Source organism: Dromaius novaehollandiae, chromosome 1 (genome assembly GCF_036370855.1).
Source record: "Dromaius novaehollandiae isolate bDroNov1 chromosome 1, bDroNov1.hap1, whole genome shotgun sequence".
Taxonomy (NCBI): domain Eukaryota; kingdom Metazoa; phylum Chordata; class Aves; order Casuariiformes; family Dromaiidae; genus Dromaius; species Dromaius novaehollandiae.
This window is the reverse complement of record NC_088098.1, coordinates 109,439,142-109,459,343: the sequence shown is the minus strand read 5'-3', so window position 1 is coordinate 109,459,343 and position 20,202 is coordinate 109,439,142. Positions and strand designations below refer to the sequence as shown.

Below are 20,202 nucleotides of genomic sequence, written 5' to 3'. Positions count from 1 at the left end.
ACCATGTGCAATGAATGCAGCACAGCTGAGGGCTCTCTCAGCTTCTCACTCTCTCATATATCCAAGGGCTCCTTCTTTGCAAAGGCAGAGCAGACCTTGTTTCAGAGGCCCTCCTGGACCCAGCGTGGAAAGTAGTCTATGGGGTGACCCCAGGAACGTGCAGAAGCTGGGCAGATTTTATGATTTATAGCAGAGCTCTGTCCTGATCCAATTTGCTGCCAGACTCTGGGTTGAAAACTCAGCCACAGATTCTGGGATGGCCAAACAGACTCCAGGGCACCTCTGCCTCTGTCCTCTCATCCTCTTACTCTCTGGTTTTATGCCAAAAGCAGATCAATCAGACTGGAGAATGGAACCCATCTTTCTTAACCTGACAAAAAAAATTAAATAGAATTTGTGTTTATTCCTTTACTAAACATAGTGCTTGTTTGTAAGAGGATTTACTTGTTTCTTTTTGTAGGATTATGCCTCAGCCCTCTTGCTAAATGGCTACGAAACTCTAGAGGACTTAAAGGATCTACAGGAGAGCCATTTGATTGAATTAAATATTTCAAACCCAGAAGACAGGGCAAGATTATTATCAGCAATTGAAAATCTACAGGACTATGACAGTAAGTATTTAAGCTTTAAGAGTACATTTTATTTGAAGAAACACGTTTAAAGAAATAGTGATTCCTACATTGATCTATTAAATGATTCTTCTTTTAAATATGAAATGGAGAGTTAGGTGGTTTTTTTATTTTTTTTAGGTGACTAACTATGTCTCTTCTAGCTATGTACATGATTACTGTGCTAGTTACACCCGAATGCTTTAAAACTTCTCATTTATAGATCCTAAACTACAGGCAAACAGCAACTAAACATTATTATCTCCTACTTATGGTTGGGTAACCACCACCCAGAGAGGTTGAGTGACTTGCCAAAAGTCACAAGGTTTGTGGCAGAGCAGATAATCAAACATCCCAAACTCTGGGCTAGCATCTTAACCAAAATAGAGCCATTTTCAAAAAGTACAATGAAGATTTTTCTTTATTTTTGTGAAATTTTGTCTGCAGAAGAATAGTTTTCCTTCTCGCACATCATCCCACACTTAAATTCCTAGCCAAATCAGTGTCACTTGTAGGAAGGGTTTGGAAAAAAACAAGCAGAACAAACAGACTCAAGCTTCCTGTGAGCTTCAGAAAACTGATTTTACTCTGTGTGTGTGTACATGGATGTGTATTGGTTGCCATTATGTTTTCTTTGGTTGTTCCTTTCATTGGGAATGGGAGTGCCAGAATACAGAACAGGAAATGCTGTTCTCGTGATATTTTCATGATATTTCCAGCTTAGCTTCTAGTTTGAAACCATTTGTGTCAAGTTCCTAGAAACTTCAGTTAAGCATCTATATAATTAGATATTCAACCAAAACAGGAAAGATTTTCCTCTTCATTGATATTCATGCACAGTCATCGCTATCCTGAGCAATTGCTTGATCGAAAGCATCTCCATTGTGAAGCATCTGAAATATAAAAAGAGACTTAGAACAGCAATGCCTTCCTGGGATATTTTAATATCAGTCGATTTTCAGCTGTCCAGTTTTTCTCTCCTTGATACATAGGTGAATTTCCATTCCTTATTCCAACACATGTACATACATACACACATACCTGCATGTACACATATGCTTTCAGTACATAAATTTCTCTGAGTTTCTAAGCATATCTTTGTCTGCCTCATCCATTCAACTTTCACTGCAGATGTTCTCAAATCTCCCTCTTTGGGTCTTTGTTGATCTTGTTTTTGACTCTACGTCTGGGTCTTTCTGGACCCCATTTATACATGCAGTCTTTCCTATTCTCTTAAATAGATACCAGAAAGAAGGTAAGGTCCTTGCAAACATGTTGGAAAAGCATTTAAATTTTTTTCTTTGCCCACCAGGATCACTACTACTTTTTGGCCTATAGCTTTATGAGGCTAAGGGCTAGGAGAGGACTCTTGAAGGACTCTGTACAGAGGTAGTGATTGAAAGAGTTAATCTGAGTAAGAAAGAGTTAAATTCTCCAAGAATTATGCTGCAGAGATCTAGCTGGGAGTCGCATGAAAATATGCTTGCTTCCTTGCTTTGCCCTTGAATTGAGTGTCTGTGTGTCTACGTCTTGGTAACTAGCCTTGCTGTACTTCCTGGACATTTTATGACATTTGTTTTTTTATATCAATATTTAACATGAAAAAACTTTAATGGAAGATGCTACATTATAGTTCTTGCAGAGTTTTCCATCAATCTGAAGAACAAGACCAAAACATAGTGGTTTTTAACAGGCCGTGCAAGTGTCAAACTATTCTGAGATAGCATAGCTATGGTTTACCATTTATGCTCCTTGTGTAATAAAAAGCATAGCAAGCAGCCTTAGACTCTTAACCACTTAAGATGACACCACAAAGAATTTTTTTTTCAAGGTGTCTTAATCACTTCATATTCCTCTGCAAGGAGCAAACCTGAGAAGTATGCATGTCCTGTATACTGAACATTAACAAGTTTATCCTAATTATCCAAATAGGGTTTTTCCTGATTGACAGCATGAGATTAAGCCACTTTTCTCCAGGCAGAATGGTATTCCTGATGATATCTGTATGGTAGCTTAATAGTTTAAATTCTTCTAACAGTTCTGGAAATAATAATATTAAATCCTCTAAAGTGGTCCGTGCATCAAAACTGGCAATATTGCATTCTTAGATCAAGAAATGTAATGAATATTTGCTTCACATCCACCTTAGGTATAGCCAACTTTTCTAGTATTTGAATTCAATAAAATAATGTTCCTAGAAATTATGAATACTCACAGGGACCAGTATCTAAGACAGCTCCTTAGATACAGTCCTAGCTATATGTAGTCATTTAAGTGTAATTGAATTTCAAAATACTTATGTATATTTTAAGGCAAGCCACACAAATAATTTCTTGGTTTGGGATGCTCTCTTGATTCAGGGCTGTATCAAGTCCTTGCCTTATCTAGTTGCCAAAGATTCTTGTTTGTCATATGACTGGTAGTGCAAGAACAGGATTTAACAACCTGCTCTGAGAAGGAAGATATTAAAGACTAAAACTGATAGAAGCCATCTGTTAAGCAGTTATAATGAAAGATGGGGAGTCAAGATGATCTTGGGGATAAGCTCAGCATTTGCCTGACCTTGTCCTAATCATTTGACCTCCCTGTGCTTCTGTCAGTCCAATTGGAAAATTGGGTTGAAAGAGCTGGGTGCTACTGTATAAGTGAATTCTGCATCTGAACTGAACTTTCCTAGGTCAATATTCCCCCTCCTCCTGCAGTGGGCATGACTCAGTCCAGCATAAATGATTTCTTAATTAAAATTGATTTTCTGCATTGCTTAGAAGTGAGCAGTATAATTACCCACAGCTACAAGGTAATCTGTTTACTGGCCAAGAATACACTGAAGTATTCCAGATGTAAGCCAGCGTTCTTCCAGGTAAAAGTTCATTCTTTTTATAAGCTTCATAGAAAAAAATACTAATGCCATAGGTCACATTTTCTCTTCTAAGCCCACCTTTCTCATAGAGCTTGGAATAGTTCCACATTTTTGCATTATATTCATATTTCCGTGAAACCTGTGTTTGATTCATGGATGGAGTCTAAGATACCGTCCAGAGTTAAAAAGCAGGAGCTTCTGAATTTCTGTGATGCTAATATTACTCACAATAGCCAAGTATACTGGAGCATAGCTTCCATTTAGTTGATTTTACTATAAATGTAATAAAACACAATTTAATATTTCTTTAATGTGAAATCTGCCACTGTGAAGTGTTCAGATGTTTTTACTGGGCTTTTCTTCTCTTTTCTTGGATTTTTCTTGACATTTATTATATGTTATGCTGAGTGATTTCTCTATACTATATACTTGAGACTATATAATTCATGCTGCAGAAAAAAACTGTTATTGAGTGTTCTCACCAAGAGACCTGCAGCAATAGTCTCCAAATTATATATTCCTTAAAGCTGGCCAAAATGTAAGATTTCTGGGAGTGAGAATATGTTTTTTCCATTTTACATATGGTTTAGATCTGAAGGAGTTTGAAAATAAAAAGTTTTACCCATCTCATGCCAGGAATTAAAAACTAAGTTTTTAATTAGTTTTACCTAAAAATGCTACCACAAAGTGTTTTTTAAACAAATTTTGCTTCCTGGGACTGCACTGCACTTTTACCTTTGGGAGCTGAGAAGGCTCAAATTCACCACCTGCAAGTACTTGAGGAGCAAGATTATCATAGAATAAGAATGTCTTGTAAACTTCTCACAACCTTCCCCACAAACCTCTTTTGTTTTAGAGGTTTAGTTGCTATAAGTTGATCAGACCTACATATTTGGCATAGAATGAGTAGGTTCCATGAATGCCTGGCTGGGGGGGGGGGGGAAGGCCCTTCTTCAGAAAGTATTTCTTAATAGCCATCCATTCTTCTCCCAGATGGCTTCTAGACAGGAGATGGATGTCTGTGCTTTCCTAGGATGCTGTTTTTAAAGTGAAGCTGTTGCTGGCTGGTTAATGAATAAAGTAATAAAAGAAGTTTGTAAGTTCTTTCTTGACCGCTTCCTGGGACATACGTGTGTGTGTGTGTGCACACGTGTGTAAAATAGGCTTGATTCTCTTCTCACTTAGATGATGCAAGTCAAGAGGCTAATTCCTGAAGTCTGAGGGGTTACATTATTTTGAAGCTTCTGAAAAAAACAGTGAAGAATTAGACTTTACTGAGTATGTGCATATAGTTAATTATACAGAAAAAAGGTGCAGGGTATAATCTTTGAGATAATCATTCTACCCATATCCCCCACATCCATTCCTTCCTTAGCATACTTTTCATATCTGAGTGAGAGCCAGATCCTAAATTCCTACTGCTAGTAACACAGAAAGTTGTTTCTTTATTTACTGTGCTTAGACAGCAGGATAGTAGATAGCTGTAAGGACATGGCTTTGAGTTTTAGTTGCATTCCTTGTGTAAGGACCTAGCACCAAGTGTAAATTAACATACCACTTTACACTGTTCAGTCCTTTTATGTAAGTGGAATTACACAGACATCATGTCCAAGTCAAATAGTATTCAAAATAGCACTCCCTTCCTGAACTGTGGTAGTTGCAATTCATTGATCTGTAAGTAATATTTTCAGATTTCCCCAGGAACTTACACCAAAAGTTACTTTTCTGAGGGACATGCATCTAGTGGAAAAGAGTGCTACTAATGAACAAATCTTCCTTGCTTGAGTAATAGTATTTTTCACCTATTTTCAGGCATGTCTGTTTGTTTCTTGGTTTTAGAGAAAAAGGAGCTTCTCACCTCTCTGTTTTCACTGTAGAGCTCCTCTCATATCAGTTCAGTATCCCACCATTTGTAATCTGCTCTGAGAGCTGGAGAACCTTTGCCATCAGGATGAGATGGCCCCACTGAAGTCAATGCAACCTCTGCTACTGAGCTCATAAGAATCTGTGCAGCTGACTTCAGCAAGTGCAATTTTTTTTATTTTGCATGTCTGTAAATATGCACAAAAGACTTATTCCTTTGATTCCCTAAAGTGTCTATAGATTTGCTTCAGGTTTCTCTTCTTTTTCAAGAAGTCTCACCATTTACTTCTTTAAAATGATTCTTTATGAGGTTTTGTTTCATTTTAATGGTTAGAAAGTCTGACTGGTACCAGCACTACAGGTTGATACGTGGCTTTCATATGTGCTTAGGAGCTCTTGTTCAGCCTTCGAGACACATTTTGTTCTGTTTGGGCCTTCTTTTACGCTGATCAGCGTGACACCAAAGCACCTCTCAGGAAGGCACAGAAGTGGCTCAGCTAAAGGATCGGTCACAGATAACCTCCCCGTCCCATTTGCCTTCTGGGATCTGGCAAAACTCAGAGGGCACATTCAGGAAGTATGGCTCATTGCTGAGTACCTTTTTTTTTAAGACAATAATTAAGCCTTCTACCACTCATCTGGTTTAAACTGACATAACTGCACCAGTGTCACTCTGACCTCAGTATGTTCTCAAGCAGAATTGCTTTAAACCTGAGCTTAAAGTGCTCTCCTAATCAGGACTTTAAACTGATTAAAGAAGAAGGAAAAATAAGAAGACGAGAAGAAAAAAAGAAATCCCTCCACTCATGTGCCAGAGCACATCTATGCCACTGCATCAAAAAAAGTTCATTTCCAAGATCTAAATAACGAGGAAAATTCATATGTATCACACAGCTATTGCCAAGGCTAAAAGCCTAACTTTTTTTCAGTATTCTGAATATAATCCTACAGTGTAAAGTAGTATTAGAATATACGTGTCAAAATGATGCATATCTTGGACTCTTCTGGCCATATCGTAGACAACAGTGACTGAAAGCTATTTATCTTATATGAAACTCCTTTACTATAGAAAAATGATAGGGCTTCCATTTGTTGATAGGATAGTGATTTCTGATGATTCTGCAACATCTAACGGCAGTTTAATTTTATCAATTCCTGTTTCCTGTGAATTGTATCTTTCTTCTGCTTAAGCCAAAAGATTACACCAGCAAATTTACCTTTACTAACGTGCAACTTGAACATGTATTTTTTAGATGAAGGAATTAACAACAACTGAATGTAAAAGCCAAAAGCTAAAAAAAGCATAGTTTCTTTTTCTGTGAAGCAACAGCCAAAGCTGTATGCTCCACTTTTTTAATACTCAGTGTCCTGTTCAAGTGGTTTCGTAGTTACTGCATAATACCTAGGGCTGCCTTAAAAAAAAAGTTTGCTTTCCATCTTTTCTTCTTAAACATGTTTTCTCCTCAACTTTTTCTATTCACAGTGAAAATGCGATATTTTCTATTTTTCATTTTCTCAAGTATCTGAACACTTTTGGTTTTCAGATTTTCGTGTAAAAAATTCTCAACGTTATGGGAGGAGGTAGAAGTTTTACATTTCCATATACGTTTTCTTCATAGAAATTTGTTATTTTTCTAACAGATCTGAAATATTTCTGTTACTATGTGAAGTCACATGCTGCGTGAGCTCAAAGCTTTGCTGTATATCACTTACAAGTTAAATTAGCAGAGACATATGGTAGCTTTGTTACAAAGATCTGCACAAAGACACCCTCCTTTCAGAAGGTTACAGATAGTTTTGCCTGTAGCTACTGAGTATATAGCTATTCAAAAATAGCTGATCTATTTGAAAGCTAAATTCAGATTTAATAAAAATGGCAGTTTCTGGTTTGTTTGCATCTCTAACACTGAAATACACAGGGGGAAGGCATTGCTACAAGAGAACATAAGCTATGTTTTTCACATAGAACTACTTGGATTATCACAACTAGTTTTTGGGCTCTAATATATTGACCAAAATCGGATTTTTTTTTAATCCACTAGTTACTTGGTCTTCTTTCCCACTGTAAAATAAACAAAGTGGATGGAGATTCCTCTTTGACCTTGAAAATGTAAACAGGATTAACACTTTTTAGGTCACTGCTTGACAGGACAGCAGATGATTGTACAGAAGCTGATAAAAGTACTAGCAAGCAGTATTACGGCTGATCGGAGGATTAGGAGGGAGGAAGTGGGAGACCAGCATGCTGCAGCAAAGGAGGCGTTCGTACAGGCGCAGGCTGAGTTCGGTCAGCTCGCGGTGACCAGGCAGATGCTGGGCATCCCGGCACTGTGAGGATGGATGCTATGAGCTAATGAGACAGTTTAGGCAAGGCTTTACTTAGGCATCTGCTGTTATTTGTGCTAAACTGCTTCTGCTGCTACTAATAGCAGCAGTAATGCCTTCACTGGTGTAATTCCTTCAGTAATTCCTTTCTGACTTAAATCAGAAATCAATTTGACCCTTCATGATCAAATATTTTCCCTGCAAAGAGAGATAACATTTGACATGGCAAACTATGTTCTGTAAAATGAGAAAGAGATCAAACAGTTATAGGAATCAATTAAAGCTGCTGAAAGGTGTATTTTTTCATGCAAGTGCAATTAACCATTAATTTATCTAGGAACAAGGTGGGACTTCTACTCCTTGGAAAATGTTTAAAGTAATCCTAGATCTCCTTCTAAATACATAAGGTTATGCCTATAACATCAGGCTTAATGGAAAAATGATTGACTTGAAACTTTGGATTCTTCTCTTCAAAAATCAGATTAGTTTATTAACTTAATTAGTTAATTAAAAGTTCGAAAATATTAAACAGTACTAATCAGTCCAAACAAATCTATGAGACTTCCATGAGGACCTAAAAATGTTTCTAATGTTTCTAATCTAAAAATGTTCCTAAATATATCAAAATGCTCTTTGAAATAAGTGTATTGAAATCCCATTTATAAAATGAAAAAGGTCTTACTTACTCACCCATTTCAATATTTTCAGAGTAAAACATTTCAGTTTTTCATTTCTAAATTCCTCTTAGTTGTACAACATAACACGAGTAGAAACAAATCCAAACTGAAAATCTTTCCCCTGTTGCCAAAGCTTACAGTTTCCAACAGCTGAAACAAATTTTGGTAGGAACTTTCCTTGTGGAAATTTTATAATTTGGGGGTTCCACCTGGAACTAAGCTAGATTTCAAAATAAAATCATTCGTAAACCAGGACTTCCATTCTGCCTTACTTGAGTTGGGACAATATAAATCAGAGTCAACACCGAAGATCTGAATCTCACTATTTTACAATGGAGTAACAGTATAAGTGAAATAACAGGACATTCGCTCTAAAAGAAAGGTATCATTTTTCTGAAAGATTAAAATCTGGGGTAAAAGCATCTGTTTTCTGTGAGACCTGTTCCTCATGCTTTGTTTGGAAAGCAAGAGAAAGTCTGAAGTAACAATACAGTCACAAGAAGGAAGTAAGAAAAAAAGAACAAATGAATGAGAAAGATTTTGTATTTTATAGTTTGTTTTCTGAAGAAAGTTATTGTGAGTAAACATCATGTATTTCATGGCCAAAAAATAGAAACATAAACTTTATCTACAAGATATATCAGATTCATGGTACGCAGGTATGTCCTGTCTACAAGACACCAAGTTGTTGAATGTTTTTGAGAGGTCTGTTGATACTCTTTCTAAGCTGCAGATTTTTGAGTTTGAACAGATTGGTCACCTAACAGCGAAACAAGGACAAATTATTAGCAAGTGAATTTGCTTCTACTTATATGTGGAGGGGTTTTCAAAGGTGTAGCAGGAGTTATGCAAAGGCCTCAGAGAGCTAGATGCCTTTTGGAAAATCTCCTTTTTGGATATCAAGCTAAGGTTAGGAAGTTTCATTCAGCCAGCAACTCCCACTGAAAAGTCGAGTGCTTTAGAAAATCTAAGTACTTCATTCTGATGCTGAGCACTTCTGAGGATCAGCCAACTATACGTTGCTATGCAGTGCAGGAATTAGGTAAAATATTGGGGGATACATTCAGAAGACACAACATCTCTAATATAGGATGAAGAAGGCACAGAAGGCTACATCATTAATTATGATGTTGAATGAGCACTGGGGGGTGTCTTACAAGTCTTTGGGATATATATGTGTAGGAGGGGGAAGACTGCTACCTAAATCTACTGTTTCAGGACATTGTGACCATGCAAACTGTTGCACCCGTGTACAGTCTAAAGGACTTCGCTAGGTGAGGCCAAAGCCTTAGGCGTTCATCACTGTGCAATATAGCACAGGATCAAAGCCAGCCTGAACAGGAACTTAGATGTTGTTATATTCATGTAATGATATTTTTAGTTCCTTATGCTGAGGTTTCTGTTTCTGATAGACAAAAGTTAATGATCTAGTCATGCATATATTACCAACTTTGTTTCTACAGTTCTTCAAGATTAGCTACATTGCTATCTCAAACTCTTTCCCAGAGTACTTGTTTAGACGTTTCTTTCTCTTTTTGTTCTTTATAGCTGAACAACAGCATGAAAGTGAAGATGGTCAAGAGTCCCAGAGCTTAAGCCCTCACCACAGCTTTGACAAAACACAGTCAAATGACTGTCCAAGAGATTCTGGCTGTTACGTTTCATCAGAAAATTCAGATAATGGTAAAGAAGAAGTAGATCCAGAAACCCTGTCTGACATGGTACAGTCAATAGTGATCACTGAGTCAAACTGATCCCATCCTGGTGCTTTTCTGCAGATTTCCAGAAAGGACGATTAAATAAGTTAATGTGCTGGTATGACACCACAGAAGCAGAGCACAAAATATTCTCAACACCAAAAGTCTGCTTCCCTCTGAAGTATGGTGCTCTAGACTGTTTAAAATATGAACATTTGATGGCTAAATCTTAGCTGATAATAAGAATATCTTATGTTTTTCTTTTTAATGAATCCACAGATGTTTGACTGCAATTTTTATCTATATATTTATATTTGTACAGCAAATGCATTTTCTATAATGGAAATTGTTTTAGGTAGTGGTATATAATCAGGACATGTTCATTTCTGAAGCAAATGTTGTAAATATTGTACATCTTCATTATTTTAAAAAGATAAAGACATCACACTGTCTTTATTTTCAGATGTGTTTCACTGGTATTTGTACAGAACGTATTTTCATTAATATTGTAATAAAAAGGTGGCTACATTCATGTCCTACTTTGGAAAGTACTAAGCTAATTCTCATTAATATTAAAGCTGTTTCATACTGTTCTTCTCCAAAATGGGCTCTAAAGCAGACAGTCTTCTACACTTTGTCCTAAAGGTACAAAAGAACTTTAGCATGAATCTGAATCAAACTCTACCTGTCAATACCTTTTAGGAGTATATAGCCATCTGAACTTATACACTGGCAATTTCTCTACTGTTATTTTCACAACTGTTCTGATACTTTCCAAACATTGTAAAAATAATGCAAGCTCAGAGCAAAAGACCAGTATCAATGCTATGCTTTTATGATTTTTTTTTGTGAAGCGCTTGCCTTTTGTGTGTTGTGTGAAATTTGTTAATAGAAATACTTGTTTGTGAACAAATCTCAGAAGCTAATAAGGTTATTGTACATTACTGTCTTTCATATGATATTTGTCATTTCTCAGCATATTTTGCACTGGAATACACATTGTATTTGCCTGTCTTCTTTTAAAGTACTTCCTTTGAAAATAAACAGAATTATGTGTTTGAGCCCTTTAAAAACTAGTTGATTTTTAATGTGGTCATTACATTGCAAAGACCGCTCTGTTCAAACATTAACACAGTAAATGGCAAGTACACTGAACACTTTTATCATGAATAATCATCTGTGTATCAAATCAATATAGAAACTTTCTGTTCACTAATTAGTCACACAGTTTTCATAATTTATGGCATTTTGTATTTATGTTAAATAATTTCCACAGATTGCTATCAACTTAAAATCATTTTCAGAATGGACCAAACATGGAAAGTTCCACCCAAAAAAAGTATTTCTGAAGAAGCTATAAACAAGTGGAAAACTTTTCTCTCTCTTTTTTTTTTCTTTTGGATAGAAATGCTTTCTGTAGTTTTCATGACACCTCACATGGCTGCTGTTGTCAGATTCCTAATACACAGATCTACTTTGAAAATTATAGTATGAAAGTGGCAATTATAAAAAATTACATACACTAAATTTCAAAGTTTTTGATTAAAAATTAACATAGGTTAGAAAATAACCATGGGAGATGCTGAGATTTGTTTCTGTTTTTAACTTCTTACCTTGTAAGCTTCAGCTGGCAACAATCATCATCATTTAACAGCAATGACCCCATATTGCCAGGTGTGCTGGTGATGCAGAGCCAGAATTTAATCCCTTGAAGGGATGAAGTACACGCAAACTTGTACCAAGCAGCTATGTTCATTTCTTAATGCATTCCTAATGAGTAACGTGTCCTCACACATAGTACTGACTTTAAGTAGTATGAGTCCAGTAAACTTTTCTGAAATAATGCTCTTGGATTGGCTTGTATCATCTCCTCATTCTACAGAATGACTAAAATCTGCTTGAATTCCTCTAAGAGTGGGTTATTTTTTGGCTTTTGCAATAGAAGTGCTTACTCTTCAGATTACTTCTATCTGTGCAAATGCTGAACATGGAAAAATATATTGAAGTGAGTTTAAATATGATTATGACCGTCAAGAAACAGTTGAGTTAACTGTGTCAAGGGCTAACAACCGCAGAGACCAGAGATATGCCGTGATACAAACACACTAAGAAATGTTTATTTGCATAGATTTAGAAATGAAAACATGTCTCCTTAACTAGTTACAGTCAGGCAGTTAAGGCTGACTTTCAGTGGACTAAAATACCCAACTGCTATTACTATTTTACAAGAATCAAACCTTTCATAAACTTGCATAGATGGCAAGAGCATGTAAGCTCTAAACATGTAAGATTAACTAATTGGTAACTATGGCCAGGAGCTGCGGTTTACCCACTTCTGCCTTTAATCAGTAAGGCTTTGTCCAAAGGGTTTCTTGCTTAGAAAAACGTGTCAACTGAAAGCTTGTTCAAGACATTTGTAACTTCCTGTGAAGGCAGCATAGATTAGATCTCAAACTGAGAAACTTCCGTTCTCTCAAGCTATTCTGAGAAAAAGAATGAGGAAATTTCATACCACAAAGAGTAAAAAATGCAGGTTTCCTACAAAAAGCATGCCCAACTGTCTTTCATCTCACGGTGGTCTTGCTAACCATACTGATCATGGATTAAAATGTTTGTCTCTGCATAAACATTCCTCTCACTGGCTTTAGTGCTGGCTAACCTGAATAAGAGGTGTAACTGTTTTTTCTTCTTTTTAAGGATTTTTTTATAGCAATTATTACAAATTTAGAGAAGGTCTGGTGGAGAACCGAACTGCCTGTAAGGAAGCTCAAAAGGTCCTGGAGGTAAGGAAGAGAAGCAAGCAGCAGAGGTTTTGTTCTTCTCTACTACTTGCTCCATGGTGTCATGTCCCTTCTCATTTTTAATTACTTTCCTCTATGAGGGTGGTGGTGGGCCATAACGTTTGTAATTCTCTGATTGGGAGATAACTGCAAGTCCACCATTCCCTGTGGTTATATGGTGTGCAAAGAGGCACAAAACCATCCGGCAGAGGCTAAGCTAACATGAGTAATCTTGCTGAAGCTAGCAGTGGCTCTGCTGGGCTTTGCCCTGTGGGGATTGCCCCGCGCCGCTGAGTGCTGCGATGCAGGTGCAGCACACATCCCCCTCCACATCTGGGGTGCTGGGCTCACCGCTGGCACGTGTGCTGCCACCGGTGCTTAGCGAAAAGGCTGTAACTCAGAAAGGCTTGCCCAAAGTGACCCTTGGTAAAGCTCAGGTGGTAGCAGGGGCCCCCTTTTCCCTCTTGAAGAACTGCCTATGGGTGCAGTTAGTGTTGCTTTTAGCAGCATCTCCTCATGCTCAGCCCCAGTTGGCTGCTGCTTACAGCTGCAATCACTTTAGTGGAGGGCTCCTTTAGTATAAGGGTAGCAGCATGTCAGACTGAGGCCCTGTGATCCATGTGGACTAGCCTGCAAACCTCAGGAATCTGTGTCCTGTTCTCCAGGTTTTGTCATAAAGCTTATGAATTTCAGTGGGTATAAATGCATTGGCACAGAGGTTAGAAACAGGAGGGTTTAGCACTCCTTTTGCTTTGGTATGAATGAGTGCATGAAGTATAAGGCAGAACATGGGTATGTGTGTGGAAAAGCTGGAGGAGATTTTTTTTTGCCTTTATCCTTTTTTCTTTTAAGCACTGCCAACAGTGTTTAAAGTATGTATAAATCATACTGGATTGCAGTTCAGCACCTTCCTCTCCCCATGTATAAAATACAGAGTAAATGCTTGCATCTTGTTGATGCTGAAGACTGGGGGGAGACTGACTTCATAAACAAATGACAGAAGACTTTCTTTAGTGTAGTTATTCATGAAAACAAATGCATATAAACATTTATGACTGCTTTATTGTAGTTGAACTCTCAGGAGTCAAATGTAAGAACAATTCTGTACTCTTGTATTAATGTCATTCATGTCTGGCCCAAGTTCTGTGTTTTCCATCTGCCTTTTCTAGCTGCTGAGAAAGTTTCCGGCTGCAGAGAAAGTGAGTGGCTGATGCCATTGCTATACTGTTAGATCACTGGACTTAAAGGCCCACATTTTGTTTCCAGAGCGTGCTCTGACACACTTTGTGATGTTGAGCAAATCATTTTTCTAATACTGTCTTTTGTCGTTCATATGCAAACCTGAACCAGGTTTTCAGCGCCAAGGAGCATGTACACTGTGTTTTGGCTCCCACTGTTTTTGTTAGAAGAAAACTTGTTCTAACCAACTATCCTCTGCATGTTTGCACTCCACTGCAATAAGCCCTTATTTTCTACTCATCCTCCATGCTTCGCTTGTCCTGTGGTCCTCCAGGACTCCCCATACAAGTAGCTGTGCATACAGTGTCTCACTGTCCAACTGCATGTTGCTTTTTACAGCTGCTATGGGGCTGTACAAGGTCCCCAGTGACAAAAAGGAATTTGCACTGGGGGACAGAGGTTGATGTTGCCCCTCAGTCTCTACTGTACCTTTGGGATTAAATACTGCCCCAAATGATCCTCTACAGAGATTGCCTATACCTTTATTCACATCACAGCATCACTAAGGGTGGAAGGGGCCTCTGGAGGTCTCTAGTCCAACCCCCTGCTCAAAGCAGGTGTAATTAGATGTGGTTGCTCAAGGCTGTGTCCAGTTGAGTCTTGATCTCCCCCAAGGACAGAAATCCCACAACATCTCTGGTCAACATGTGCCTGTTCTTGATCACCCCCCCACCATCATCCTCCTCAAGTTGCACTCTTCCTAATGCAGCCCAGGATGCTGTTGGCCTTCTTTGCCACAAGGGCATATTGCTGGCTCATGGTCAATTTATTGTCCACCAGTATCCCCAGGGCCTTTTCTGCAAAGCTGCTTTGCAGTGGGTTGGCCTGGATAGACAGCCTGTATTTTTGCATGGGGTTACTGAGCCTCAGATGCAGGATGTCATATTTGCTTCTGTTCAGTTTCATGAGGTTCCTGCCAGCCCGTTTCTTCAGCCATCTAGGTCTGAATAGCAGCCCTGCCCTCCAGCGTATTGACATCCCTCCCCAATCTGGTTGCGTCTGCAAAACTCCTGAGTGCAATCTGACTCGTTGTCTGGATCACTAACGAAAACTTTGAACAGTATCGGTCCCAATACTGATCCATAAGGGACTCCCCTAGTTACCAGGTACCAGCTGGACTTTGCACCTCTCGCACAACCCATAGAGCACAGCAGTCCAGCCAGCTTTCCACCTACTTACCATCCGCTTATACAGCTCATACCTCACCAATTTGGTGATAAGAAGATGATGGGACACTGTGTGAAAGGCCTTGCTGACATCAAGCTATGCAAGGTATTTCAAAGCCCCTAACATGATATCCAAATGAACAATCCTCATTCTCTGTCAGCTAGCTAGTTCCCTGACTCCTACCGCTGAGTGGCCAGTCTCTCCTGCAACGTGAAGGCCCAAGCTCAGTAGCTATGATATAAAAGGGAGCCCTTTATACCATAGCACTTGTTCCCCACTAGTGACCATCAAAAGAATTTCTGGCATCATCAGGGGATTTGTATGATAATAGTGGAGAAAAAGGCTGGTGCAGGGAGTGCAAAACAATATTGAAAGAAAAAAGGGTTTCCTCAGGTGCTATGGACCAGACAGGCCAGTTTCTAGATGTCACCTTTAGGTTAATGGGGTGAGCACAATCTGCCCCTTTCCTTAGGAAATGGCTGTTCCATTAGATCAAGGTTATATAGCTCCTTCTGCCCACAGAAACACACACACACACACACACAGAGAGATCAGTGATGTGTGCATGCCATGGAAGAGGTGCCATAGACTGTTTCAGTGCCTTGGGTCATATTAGTGGCATGGTGTCTGCCCTAAAAGGGATTCAGTGGCAGTTTCCCAACTGGTTCATATGTTGTTATAGATGGCTGAGCCTTCTTTAACGTTAGCAGGAAATAGTTCCATCAGGCTTACTAACAGCATGGCAAAAAAAAAAAAAAAAAAAAAAAAAAAAAAAAAAAAAAGCTCTGTTCTCTTTTCACAGCCTGAAGCTGAGATTTTGGATTACATTAGCTACTGAAGCAGTCTGTGCATCAGGCTCTGACCTCTGCCAGCCATATGTATGTTGTACCACTGCTTTGTGCAATGACACTTATTGAGCAGTTCCAGGAATTTGTTACTTAGGATACTATAAGCTGCTTCTTTCGGTCTAAGAGTTCCTATTGCATGAGGTGTTTGTTTACGTCCCTGCTCTTTGGTGCCCGGTAGGCGATGAACAAACTGTTCCCTACAATGCAGAGGGGACACATGGAAGAGGTTGTGGAAGGGCTCCCCTTCAGTGCCTGCCCTCTGCATAGTGCATTCATTGGTACCTGTCTCCCATGCTCATCTTTTGTGATGAACCTGCTAGCCTAGAGCTCCATGTCTGACCCTGGAGTCCTGAGGGCCAGCCAAAGGGGAGATGCTGGCTGGCATCTTTGCCACATACTGATGGCTAGCCAGTGATCCTGTCAAGCTCTATATTTTACCCAGCCCCAGAAGAAGGGATTGGCTATTCACTGGAAGACCAAAAGTGGTATCAAAACTTCCATTTCCTCCCGAGTAGGAAAGGCCAAGAAATTTCACTCTGAGCATGTGGCAAAAGGGATGGGGATAGTAATACAACTGGTATCGGGGATAGAAACGCAACTGGTAACTCTACAGGGTCATGTCTTGTTTGTATAATCAACAATAGTCATGGCAATGAGCATGAATTTCTTCGGAAATGCATATACTCTAGGAGGAACTGAGTGGGGGGAGGTGGTCAGTGATATACTGAGGGGATCCTAGACGGTCATTTCATCTTTTGTGGCTAGGCAGCTAGGCAGAATTTGGTCTGGCCTGTCTAGCTATCTCTGCTGCCTGGAGACAGTAAGAATACAGCAAATCTGCTTAGGCCAGAAAGTCATGTCCAAATGAGGGACAAGAGAGTTGGAGGGCAAGCGGAGGGCAAGCGGTGTGTTTTACCGGCTGTCATACCTTGGCTGCCTGATTTGAACCTGGCCAGTGTCCCACAATGCATGTTTTCCCCAGGCAGACCCCACGTGTCCTCACCTCTGAAGGCCCATGTCCCATGTCAACCAACTACACTAATGCCCCCACACTGACAGGTGATCTGAGGCACGGCTGTGGGAAACCTTGGGTTTTCTTAGACAGTCCACATTCAGAGAGCTCAAAATCTGATCCTCCATGGCTCCTTTGTGTTCATAGCAAGTGAGGGTTAGATGAACCCTTACTACTGTCTCATTATTTTCCATCAGAGAAGTTATGCATTCACTGGGCTAACTCTTTTTTTTTTCCGGAATACCTATCCCCCTTCCTCAGTCACTGGTATTTAGAGGTGTTCAAATATGAAAGGACTGTATTATTGTCTGTCATATGTGACTTCTTTGGGTGGTACACCGAAGCACTAGCAATGTGGCACAACTCAGTATTAGGTCATGGGGACAGGTCAGGAAGGTGCATGGGGTAGTTAGTTTGGGCAAACCACGGTTAAGTTGGTTGACACTGTTTGGCTACTAGTCATGTCCATATTGCCTAGGGAAGGAGTGGGAAGACTTCAACATGAATCATTCCCAATCCCTAGCTTTCCTGCGAAAGGAGCCAAACTGCGTGAATCGCACATAGCGTTACAAGTCACTGGGGGACTTGGGCTTGAGTGTGACCTGGAGACCCCGCAGTCTATACTCAGCTGTCGTGACAAACATCCTCTGCTGCTCCTGCTGTCTCAGTTCTCTGAGCATCCTCATCTAGATGCTAGTGACCTGCTTTGCTTGGACGCCTGGTACTCAGCGTGTCTCTCAGCAACTGCTTCTGGAGTTGGTTAGCCAGGATCTCAGTCAGCCCTGAAAAATCAGGCCCCCAGCCTTTTGCCACTTTTCTGTAAAAACAAACAAGGTACCTGCCAGGTGTGTCTGTGACACACATTGTGTTGCAGATGTCTCTAAAATGATCACCATCATATTTGAGAGCAGTCCCTTGCTGGCTATAAAAAAAAAACATCCTGCAGGAGAAGCACTTCCTAAAATACTATCAGCAATAACCTTCTATTTTACAGAGTGCAAATGTAAAAGAAATGGTAAAAGCAAGCCACTCGTGGGGAAAATATGCTTTATAGAAAAATTAATGCAACAAAACAGAAGAGCTTGCATGCTTTCAGAGAAATATCTCTGCATATTACCTCACTACTTTACCTCCTCCTAAGTTTGCTCACATCTCTAATATAAGAGAGGAACAGCTAGCACTATTCTTTACACCAGCAAGTTAAAACAAAACGTAATTTACCAGATGAACGGTGACTTATCTTTAAATACTTTTGTCCCAAAAATATGCAATAAATACTTATTTTACTTCCTTTACTGTCTGTCTATCTACCTAGCTATTTAAAAATAGTGATGAAGCATTGGAAGGAGCTAGAAGATTATTAGTGTAACTGATAGCTGCACACCAGTGAATTAATGCTATGAACATGCCTACAAAACAGTTCTGTTTTATTTTTAGATAAACTGTATTAAAAATCTTTGCTCATTTTAACTTTGTTAAACAAATGTGCTGTGTAACCTAGAAAAGGCTACTACCTGGGGCTTTGGAGGGGGTGCTTTTTCATTTTGTTTTCAAGCAAAGGTAAAGCTATTATTAATGGAAGTAGTTCTGTGATTAACTTTGCTGGCTATGGCTTCCCTTCATCAGGAAGAAAAAAAAAGGGGGGGGGAAATCAACCGGTTTTGTATGAATTTGTGGGCATATGCAGAATTTACTCAAGGGAACACAAAACAGTATATTGTCAAAAGTGTTAAAAGACTACGGCTATATTGGCGAGGGCCTACGGTGGTTAGTGAGGTTTACAAAAAGAAGGATGATGGCTGAGTGTCTAGAAGAACAGGACACATGTATGAGAGAAGCCATGTTTACTGTGACTTAGGCTTTTAATATAGCACTGACTACATGTGTTTAATATAAAACTGCTTTGTCCTGCGTGACAGACAAACCACCTATATTTCTTGCATAAAGTCAGTCTTTGCAGCACCATAATTCCATGCTTTCCTCTGGAGAAAAACCTAAATCTTGCACAACTGGCAGAGAATTTAGACATGATTTGCCAAAAAGTAAACAAATTTGTGCGAGATGTGATTCAACAATTTAAGATCCTAGATAACAGGATTAGCTACATACTGTACAGTACTTCACAATTTCAAAATTGAGTACAGGGGATCATCTAATTAAAACCTATTCAACTGAAAATCCTATTTATCTGAAACAAATGTTTGTCCTATCTATAATATCAACAAACTATTCACATGAGCAACTAGCAATAAACAACAGAAAGATGCACAATGAATGTCAATTAACACAATTTGCTTTCAAATAAACTTTCAGTTTATGTATATAGCTTTAGTACTGTCCTGCGTACCCATTATAAAGGTCAATTAACCTCAATTGCAGTTAGTCAGCTTGTTTTAAAACAAAATCAGCATAAGATAGATACTTTTTTTTTTTGTTTTTGATCAGCATCTCAGCATTTCAGTTGCCTGGGACTGAAGAATATCTAAATTGGGGGTCTTTGCTAAAAGTTTTATATTAAAGAATGTCAAAAAAAGAAAAAGAGAGAGAGAGAGAGAGAGAGAGACTGGCTGAAATTGGTTAGGTATCACTTAAAGTGCGGCTGCATAAAGCACTTAGAAAAATATTCATTATTCAGCATATAATTGTATGGATTCAGAACAACAAAGAGCTGCAGCATGTGTGTGCCTCAAAGGATGAAAATCTTCCTAGTAAAGCTTTGGATACATATATTAACCCAAGCCTTTACTAACAAATCTCTTGAAATGGAAATCCTTACTGAAAATGGCTGCATGCTTTAAACACTATCAAAGAAGGGTTTTTTTCCTCCCTTTCCCCTTTGGCTGCAGAATGTCAGCATTTATGGTAAAAGTCAACCAGGTGCTCACTTGTTCTGCTTAATCAGGAAGAAATGGTACCGTGTGACTACTGGAAGCTCTTATCTGGAATTATACAAGCATCACTAACTGAAAGGACCATCAATGTTGTTGAAAGAATAGAAGCAAAGGCAAGTGGTTGAAAGTCCAACACAGCAGTCTCTGAAAGAAGCATATGCGCAACACTTAAAATGAGAATATTTGTAATCACATTCAAGAAAATACAGGTGACTGTAAGCTGCATTGCTGGACT

The 20,202-nt window shown here is 39.0% G+C and overlaps 1 protein-coding gene across 1 annotated transcript in view; it reads left to right on the top strand.

Annotated features, from left to right (window-relative positions):
* Positions 1 to 11,091, top strand: part of SAMSN1 (SAM domain, SH3 domain and nuclear localization signals 1) — a 93,293-nt gene extending 82,202 nt beyond the window's left edge. The window contains exons 16-17 of the mRNA XM_026107973.2: positions 461 to 611; positions 9,882 to 11,091. Coding sequence (XP_025963758.2) covers positions 461 to 611; positions 9,882 to 10,087 — 357 coding nt within the window. The 3' untranslated portion in view covers positions 10,088 to 11,091. The remainder of the gene's footprint in view (positions 1 to 460; positions 612 to 9,881) is intronic.
* The last annotated feature ends 9,111 nt before the right edge of the window (positions 11,092 to 20,202 follow it).